General features: G+C 40.5%; 2 protein-coding genes across 3 annotated transcripts in view; one reads left to right on the top strand and one right to left on the bottom strand.

The window, feature by feature from the left end:
* si:dkey-30c15.2 (uncharacterized protein LOC558938 homolog) overlaps window positions 1-5,132 on the bottom strand; it is a 7,829-nt gene extending 2,697 nt beyond the window's left edge. The window contains exons 1-8 of one of the 2 annotated variants that reach the window (XM_060878755.1): window positions 5,079-5,132; window positions 4,831-4,955; window positions 4,386-4,429; window positions 3,415-3,478; window positions 2,207-2,347; window positions 1,063-1,167; window positions 379-461; window positions 100-228 (exon numbers count right to left, since the gene is read on the bottom strand). In XM_060878755.1, coding sequence (XP_060734738.1) covers window positions 100-228; window positions 379-461; window positions 1,063-1,167; window positions 2,207-2,347; window positions 3,415-3,478; window positions 4,386-4,429; window positions 4,831-4,863 — 599 coding nt within the window. In that variant the 5' untranslated portion in view covers window positions 4,864-4,955; window positions 5,079-5,132. Of the gene's footprint in view, window positions 1-99; window positions 229-378; window positions 462-1,062; window positions 1,168-2,206; window positions 2,348-3,414; window positions 3,479-4,385; window positions 4,430-4,830; window positions 5,051-5,078 lie in introns of those variants that run through there. The other variant, XM_060878756.1, reaches the window with a different exon arrangement.
* A 4,259-nt stretch (window positions 5,133-9,391) lies between these two features.
* LOC132851759 (ADP-ribosylation factor 5-like) overlaps window positions 9,392-10,000 on the top strand; it is a 3,433-nt gene continuing 2,824 nt past the window's right edge. The window contains exons 1-2 of the mRNA XM_060878752.1: window positions 9,392-9,586; window positions 9,926-10,000. The exon at window positions 9,926-10,000 is cut by the window's right edge and continues 6 nt beyond it. Coding sequence (XP_060734735.1) covers window positions 9,520-9,586; window positions 9,926-10,000 — 142 coding nt within the window. The 5' untranslated portion in view covers window positions 9,392-9,519. The remainder of the gene's footprint in view (window positions 9,587-9,925) is intronic.

Raw genomic sequence — 10,000 nt, 5'->3', positions numbered from 1 at the left:
ATGTTTTTTTGCAAAAGTGTGTGTCTGTGCGTGTCTGTGTGTGTTGTGTGTGTGTATGTGTGTGTGTGTGTGTGGGTGTATGTGTGTGTGTTTGTGTACCTGCTGCAGAATTGAGTGTTGGGCCAAACACTTTGTTTAGACTTGAAGCCTTGATGTAACGGATGAAGAGACGTCAGAGGGAAAGACACTGTTCTGATGTAGATCACATACCCAATCACAGGTAACAGCCTGTGGAGAGAGAGAGAGAGAGAGAGAGAGAGAGAGAGAGAGTGTGTGTTTGTGTCTGTGTGTGTGTGTGTGTGTGTGTGTGTGTGTGTGTGTGTGTTTGTGTCTGTGTGTGAGTGATGGAACACCACTGATTTGAGTTCAATTACTCACCACACGAGTACATACAGTAGATCGATCATCTTCCTCCTCGTCCTCGTCCTCCAGCTGCTGTCCTGAGAGCATGAGAACAGGCACTAAACCAACATTTATTAAAGATCTAAACAAAACTCATTTTTATACATTAAACATTTCATAATAAACCTTAATTACAGATTTATACACTATATATATATTACACTGGGAGCTCATCCAGAGGTGTGGAAGCCTCTGACAGGAGAAACACCTGAAAGCGTCTGGATTTGATTTAAGTGTAGAGAAACAAACTCGAATAACAAGATTCAAACAAACCAAACTAAAACTTCTACTGTATTATTGTTGCTTTATAACTTTTTCTCAGCTGAATTTCTGTTTTATGACAAATGTTTTTAGTTTATTATCACAGAGGACGTTACGACCTGAGAGTAAACAGGAGTAAATATTAAACCAAACTTCTGTTCCTGTTCTGTTTCTGTTACATGACCATAATGTTTTATTTCTCATCCATCAGAACATCTTGGGTGTGTGGAGAGCATTTGTGTGACGTTCTTACAGTCGCATTACATCACAAACACTGAGCTTCAATAAAGAGTCAAGGTGTGAAGTTTAAACACATTTTTTATAAAAAATCCTTTGTGTGTGTGTGTGTGTGTGTGTGTGTGTGTGTGTGTGTGTGTGTGTGTTTATATCAGTGATCACCTGACGTGTTGACACTCCCTCATCTTCCTCCCTCCATCCCTGAATGCTGTGTGTTGACTCAAAGGCATAAACAATGACGAGGAGGAAAGAGACGCAATAAAACGTCTAACAGAGGAACAGAAAGAGAGATGATCAGTAACACACAGTAACACACAGTAACACACAATAACACACAGTAACACACAGTAACACACAATAACACACAGTAACACACAGTAACACACAATAACACACAATAACACACAATAACACACAGTTACACACAGTAACACACAGTAACACACAATAACACACAGTAACACACAGTAACACACAATAACACACAGTAACACAGTAACACACAATAACACACAGTAACACAGTAACACACAATAATACACAGTAACACACAGTAACACACAGTAACACACAGTAACACAGTAACACACAATAATACACAGTAACACACAGTAACACACTATAGGTGCTCACTACATACACACAGCCCTAACATACAGCTGTTAATGACACAATATTCTGCACTAGAGGATTATTTGCGATTATTAGATTATTTGAACTCAGTAATAATCCTGCTTCATGCCGTGATGTAAAGTACAAGTGATATGCGTTAAAGTGATTAATACACTTCTGACCTACATGAAGATACTAAGACACGACAGCCAGCAGAGTTTCTGTTAATAACCAACACACTGAATGTTTGATTTATTATAGAACGACATGTCACACATTTTATGTTTAATGTTTACTTCCTGTTGTAACTCATGTTATTGCAGCTAAAAACAGTTTCCAGAAGATTTCACTGTTATTTGCGTCATGTGACACACAGCTGATTATTGGGAAGATGCTGTGGTTTATATGCTGCTTTTATCTGATCATTTTTACATTTCAGCATTAAATTGAAACCTCATCATGACTAAACACTTCAGTGTGTGTGTGTGTGTGTGTGTGTGTGTGTGTGTGTGTGTGTGTGTGTGTGTGTGTGTGTTTGTGTGTGTGTGTGTGTGTGTGTGTTTGTGTGTGTGTGTGTGTGTGTGTGTGTGTGTGTGTTTTTGTGTGTGTGTGTGTGTGTGTGTGTGTGTGCACTTTATGACTGCTTTATGAGCCTCACTGCAGTGTCTCCTTGTCATATGATGTGATTCCTCACCAGTGACAGAGCTAATCCTGCGCTACACAACACCTCACTGTTCCTCACTGCTCCAGACGGCACAAAGTTCAACACAGACGTGACGATGAGGCAGAGAGACGCCAAGAGGTCTGCAAGAGCCAGCTGGATTAGAGGCTTCGCCTGAAATACAAATACACACACAATAAGTGCAGTGTTTTATGTATTATTTATTAATTTATTATAAATTATTTGTAAAATTAATATTATTCAAAACACTTTATTTGATTTGATGAAATTCTAAATAAATATTTGTATACTTTAAAAATATTTACTATAAATATTCTTTGTAATAAAGAATATTTATGAAATAGAATTAGGAATTTCATTATTATTATTAAATATGAGTTAGAAAGCATATGTTCATATAAATATCTTGCTGTTAATTAAATGTTGAATTTGTGGCACAATTAAACATTTAATAATAATATAATATATAAACAATTGAGGATTAATAAATCACAAGTCAGAATTTTTACATTATTAAAGAGATTTATGTGAAGAGATAAACACAAAAACACTGCCGGGGAATTTATTGGTAGCGGATTCTGAATCTTGTGTTCAAATATCACTCATATTCTACCGCTTATCCGAACTACCTCAGGTCACGGGATACACCCTGGACGGAGTGCCAACCCATCACAGGGCACAAACACACACACTCTCATTCACTCACACACTACCTACCATCCATGTCTTTGGACCAGGGGAGGAAACCGGAGTACCCGGAGGAAACCCCCGAGGCACGGGGAGAACATGCAAACTCCACACACACAAGGTGGAGGCGGGAATCAAACCCCCAACCCTGGAGGTGTGAGGCGAACGTGCTAACCACTAAGCCATCGTGCCTCCCCGTGTTCAAATATAAATTTAAGAAATATTTGAGCTTTAAAAACATTTTCTGTCCGTCTCTGAACCTGTACTGTGCTTTTATCATCAGCTGATGGAGGAAAAGTCATGTTTCTATTATCTTAAATCAATAACAGTTGAACCAAATAAATACAGAAAGCACTTGTGCAACACAAGGTGAGCTGCAGGTGAAAGAGAGAGAGAGAGAGAGAGAGAGAGAGAGAGAGAGAGAGAGAGAGAGAGACTAAGAGAGACTGAGAGAGAGACTGAGAGAGAGCACGAGACTGAGAGAGAGAGAGAGAGAGAGAGAGAGAGAGAGAGAGTAATGAAGTGATTATTACCTGTTCATTGAGGTTTTTTCTCTTTACAATCGATGCAATGAACACAGAGCAGCTCCCATTTACACTGTAAATAACATGAGATTTTACTGGACACTGATGTAAAAGTGTGTGGTGTTAAATTCATGATTAAACACTGAAACACTGCAGTAATCGGCTGTGTGGGGAGATGGAGGTGGACGCTGTCCAAGGGAAGTGGTGCTGAAATGAGGAGTGGGTTTATATTCAAACTCATCTCTCTTATAAACTCTTATGAACTCTTATGACATAACTGTTATAACGTGAATTTGTTCTGATCAAATAAACTATTAGATTCTCTCATTAGTGTTCTCACTATGGGGTCAAATCAAGTCTCAGTCAGTCTGTGATGGCACATTTAAGAAAGATGAAAAGGGCTGGAATCATTTCTGTTATGAACACAGACACACACGCAAACACATATACACACACACACACTCACACACACACACACACACACACTCACACACACGCACACACATACACACACACGCACACACACGCACACACACCCACACACATACACACACACACACATATACACACACACAGACACACACACACGCACACACATACACACACACGCACACGCATACAGACACACACACTCACACACACACTCACACACACTTAGACACACATACTCACACACACACACTCACACACACACACACGCACGCACACAAACACGCACACGCACGCACACACACATTCGCATACACTCACACACACACACACACACACACACACACACTCACACACACACACGCACGCACACAAAACATTTGCACTATTTATTCTCTTGTTCGTTTATATACATGTTTCATGAAGAGCGATAGAAAGTCTTTATAAAGCTGTTTAATGGCAGGTTTCCGCCTGAACTGAACTTCAGGGTTCAAGCCGGACTCGATAATAAACTGAACAGCACTGAGACTCGAACACAAAGTGAAACTGACCTTAAGGTGAGACAGGAGACGTACACGGAAGAGAGAGCTGTGAGCTGCAAAAATACACAACCAACATGAGACATTCAGAGCATTTAAGGAACACAAACATTAACCTACAAGAGGCTGAGACAAGTCAGGAGAAAGAGCAGGATTATTTCTGATTATTCAGCTCTCAGTAATGTTCAGTGAAGAAACATCTGGTGTTAATGAAGCGCTGCTTCTGTTCAGTTACACAACAACAACAACAACAACAACAAGCACAGCGGCATGATAGAGATATAATAATGACACAAAGTGGAATCTGTTCAGGAGAAATCTTCTGAGGGCCAAATGAGTGCACTTTATGAATCATTATAAAATGTGTTGATTTGATGCCATATAAACTTTTATCATGTGTGTTTACATTTCATCTGATATTTTACTGTCTATTAGAAAACAAGACTAAACACTTCACCTCTTTGTCCGAAAATCCGCTGCTGAAGTTCATGTCGGCAAAAATAAAATGTCTAAAGAATTAAAACTGAAATCCAAATTTTAAAATTCAACTCCATAAATCTTCAGATCCTGAATCCACTCGGTCTGGAAGAATAAAACGTGCTGAATTAATAATAATGAATAATAAACTATTTTGTGATTTCAAAATAATAATAATAATAATAATAATAATAATAATAATAATAATAATAATAATAATAATAATACACGGTCGCTGCCACTTTCACATGCTGTGTAAAAAAAAAAACCTCGCAGACAAACAGGAGCGCATTAACACTGAAGTTTGGGGGCGTGTCTTTTATTACCTACGGCAGGTACGCACGAGCGCGGCGCTGATTGGGTGGCATAAACCTGTGCGCTGCTCTATCTATCTATCTATCTATCTATCTATCTATCTATCTATCTGTCTGTCTGTCTGTCTGTCTGTCTACAGTTAAAATCACCTGTGTGATTGTTAATTAAATTCACTAATGCTTTTAAACTCTAACTAAAGCGTTAGGTTGTAAATCACTAATCATCATTAAAACATCATTAAAATCCTAAGATGTATTTCTGTGTTTTTAAAAGTAGAGAGCTCTCTGACACTAAACCTGATAATATTTATTATATAACACACTAGTCAGTTATGTTAAGTGTTCGGTGTTCACTATCACTGTACTGTGTGACGCCCTCTAGTGTACAGAAGGAGCACCTTCACTCTATAATAATATAGATCACACTCATTTCTTGGCCAAGCTGTTGGGTATAGTGATGTTTTCGTAAATGATGTAAATATTCTGTAGTTTTTAAGACACAAAATTAAAACCGACAGACATCCAGCTTCTGTAAGTGATGTATTCAAGTCAGGGTCATGTCTATCGTGGGAATATTAGGAACAAAGTGGGATGAGACACAAAGTCTGTGCACACACACTTTCCCACCTTTTTTCACATTTAGGGGTTATTTTGTGTAACAAATCCACCTACATGCGTGTTTTTGTGAGGTGGGATGAAACCAGAGAATCCAGAGGAAACCCACACAGACACTGAGAGAGCACAGACGTTCACACAGACAGAAACCCGGGTGAGAAATGGATCAAATGTGAGACCCTGGTGCTGTGAGCAGACCACACCATGCTAATCACTGTACATTCACACAGTTCTGTAATGCAGTGAAATTAACCTGCATCAAGTTTCATACAAACTGTGATTATTCGTTCCATTAAAGCCACAGTACACCTCTGAGGATGAAGAGTGATGTTAAAAGTGCCAAAGATGAGGATGAATAACAATCAAAGTGGTTGTTGGAGGTCTGGAGAAGCTAGAGATCTCAAAGTAAAAACACCTAACAGCATTGCTAATGGAAGAGGACAAAGACATGCTGGAGATCAGAATGAAGATTAACCTTTTCACACAATCTCAACACAGTCAAATACTCAGTACCAGCGCAGTGAGCTGCTGCATCTCAGGATGCAGAACATTATGAACAAAGAGCAGCAGAAGATCAGGCTGAGTTCTGCTCCAGTCAGCCAGGAACAGGTCTGAGACAAAAGACAACCAAACTGGACAGGAAGTAAATAAAAACACCCAGGAGCAGTGGCTCATCTGAGAAGACCATTGTGCTATTGCACTAGATTTGGATCTTGTTTTGTATTTTTATTGCGAAGGTTTTTCTGGTGTTTAAATCAGTATGCTTACACACCTGTTACACACCTGTTACACACCTGTTACTCACCTGTTACTCACCTGTTACACACCTGTTACACACCTGTGACTCACCTGTGACTCACCTGTTACCTATTACACACCTGTTACACACCTGTTACACACCTGTTACTCACCTGTTACTCACCTGTTACACACCTGTTACCTATTACACACCTGTTACACACCTGTTACTCACCTGTTACACACCTGTTACTCACCTGTCACACACCTGTTACTCACCTGTGACTCACCTGTTACACACCTGTTACCTATTACACACCTGTTACTCACCTGTTACACATCTGTTACCTATTACACACCTGTTACTCACCTGTTACACACCTGTTACCTGTTACACACCTGTTACTCACCTGTTACACACCTGTTACCTGTTACACACCTGTTACTCACCTGTTACACAACTGTTACCTGTTACTCACCTGTTACACACCTGTTACACACCTGTTACCTGTTACACACCTGTTACTCACCTGTTACACACCTGTTACCTGTTACTCACCTGTCACACACCTGTTACACACCTGTTACCTGTTACACACCTGTTACACACCTGTTACTCATCTGTCACACACCTGTTACTCACCTGTTACACACCTGTCACACACCTGTTACTCACCTGTTACACACCTGTCACACACCTGTCACTCACCTGTTACACACCTGTTAGTCACCTGTCACACACCTGTTACTCACCTGTTACATGCCTGTTACATCTGAGAAGACCATTGTGCTATTGCACTAGATTTGGATCTTGTTTTGTATTTTTATTGCGAAGGTTTTTCTGGTGTTTAAATCAGTATGCTTACACACCTGTTACACACCTGTTACACACCTGTTACACATCTGTTACTCACCTGTTACACACCTGTTACTCACCTGTTACACACCTGTTACCTATTACACACCTGTTACACACCTGTTACTCACCTGTTACACACCTGTTACCTATTACACACCTGTTACACACCTGTTACTCACCTGTTACACACCTGTTACCTATTACACACCTGTTACACACCTGTTACTCACCTGTCACACACCTGTTACTCACCTGTGACTCACCTGTTACACACCTGTTACCTATTACACACCTGTTACTCACCTGTTACACATCTGTTACCTATTACACACCTGTTACTCACCTGTTACACACCTGTTACCTGTTACACACCTGTTACTCACCTGTTACACACCTGTTACCTGTTACACACCTGTTACTCACCTGTTACACAACTGTTACCTGTTACACACCTGTTACTCACCTGTTACACACCTGTTACACACCTGTTACCTGTTACACACCTGTTACTCACCTGTTACACACCTGTTACCTGTTACTCACCTGTCACACACCTGTTACACACCTGTTACCTGTTACACACCTGTTACACACCTGTTACTCATCTGTCACACACCTGTTACACACCTGTTACTCACCTGTTACACACCTGTCACACACCTGTTACTCACCTGTTACACACCTGTCACACACCTGTCACTCACCTGTTACACACCTGTTAGTCACCTGTCACACACCTGTCACACACCTGTTACATGCCTGTTACACACCTGTCACACACCTGTTACACACCTGTTACCTGTTACACACCTGTTACACACCTGTTACTCATCTGTCACACACCTGTTACACACCTGTCACACACCTGTTACACACCTGTTACTCACCTGTTACACACCTGTCACACACCTGTCACTCACCTGTTACACACCTGTCACACACCTGTCACTCACCTGTTACACACCTGTTAGTCACCTGTCACACACCTGTTACTCACCTGTCACTCACCTGTTACACGCCTGTTACACACCTGTTACTCACCTGTCACACACCTGTTACTCACCTGTTACTCACCTGTCACACACCTGTTACTCACCTGTCACTCACCTGTTACTCACCTGTCACTCACCTGTCACACACCTGTCACTCACCTGTCACTCACCTGTCACACACCTGTCACTCACCTGTTACTCACCTGTCACACGCCTGTTACTCACCTGTCACTCACCTGTCACACACCTGTTACTCACCTGTCACACACCTGTTACACACCTGTTACTCACCTGTTACTCACCTGTCACTCACCTGTTACACACCTGTCACACACCTGTCACTCACCTGTTACTCACCTGTCACTCACCTGTCACACACCTGTTACTCACCTGTTACACACCTGTCACACACCTGTCACTCACCTGTTACACACCTGTTAGTCACCTGTCACACACCTGTCGCACACCTGTCACTCACCTGTCACACACCTGTTACTCACCTGTTACACACCTGTCACACACCTGTCACTCACCTGTTACACACCTGTTAGTCACCTGTCACACACCTGTCGCACACCTGTTACTCACCTGTCACACACCTGTTACACACCTGTTACTCACCTGTCACTCACCTGTTACTCACCTGTCACTCACCTGTCACACACCTGTCACATGCCTGTTACACACCTGTCACCTCACATAATGGTGTTATTGTTGTTGTACGTTTTGTAACTAAAGTGATGGATGTTGTGCATTGTGCTGCTGACACGTGACTAACAAATGTTTTAGCTGGTGTCTAAATGTAAACATAAATATAACTCTGTTTTTCTGTCGATTCTCCTAAAGGCACAACAGTTTTATATAAAGTAAAGATTTACGTTTTTGCACTAAGAGCATTTCACATTTGAAGCATTTTTATTCCGAAAATTAATTTATTAAGAAATAAAGAAATCACGTGCTTTTCTAAACAATCGGGGTGTCGTAATTCGGACAGGAAGTGACGTAATGCCTTCCACGGTGGCCTCTGGAAGCGACGTGGCAGCGCGCATGCGCAAACTCTAACCGGCTCTTACAGACAGAGAGGAAACAGTGAAGAAACGCGACATTTGTAAAAGGATTTAAAGCTAAAAGTGTAGAAACATCTCGTTATTATGGGTCTGACCATCTCGTCCATATTCGGGAGACTCTTTGGGAAGAAACAGATGAGAATATTAATGGGTGAGAAGTGTTTAATGAGCAGTTTATTGTGTTTAAGTTCATTGTCATCATTAATAAGCTTTATAACGCGTTATAACTGTTAGCTTTGTGTTATTTATGTATCTGCTTTAATCATCTGTGGTGTTTTATATTAATGTGTAGCTTTAATTGTGTAAATCTTGTGTTTCTTTGTTCTTGTGTAATAATCTTTTGTTTGTTTTATTCCCTTTTTTTTCTTTATATGAATTTTATTCATCTTTATGTTGAAAACATTCCCACAAACAGCAGATCAGGAAGAAAAGAATCTGAAATAATTATAAATTTAATCCTAGTCTGTAAAACCTTTGTGTTTTGTTTCAGTGGGTTTGGATGCAGCAGGAAAAACAACAATACTTTACAAACTGAAGCTTGGAGAAATCGTCACAACCATTCCTA

This window comes from Tachysurus vachellii, chromosome 9, assembly GCF_030014155.1.
Source record: "Tachysurus vachellii isolate PV-2020 chromosome 9, HZAU_Pvac_v1, whole genome shotgun sequence".
Taxonomy (NCBI): Eukaryota; Metazoa; Chordata; class Actinopteri; order Siluriformes; family Bagridae; genus Tachysurus; species Tachysurus vachellii.
Note: the sequence above shows the minus strand (reverse complement) of the source record. Positions and strands in the feature narration are given on the sequence as shown.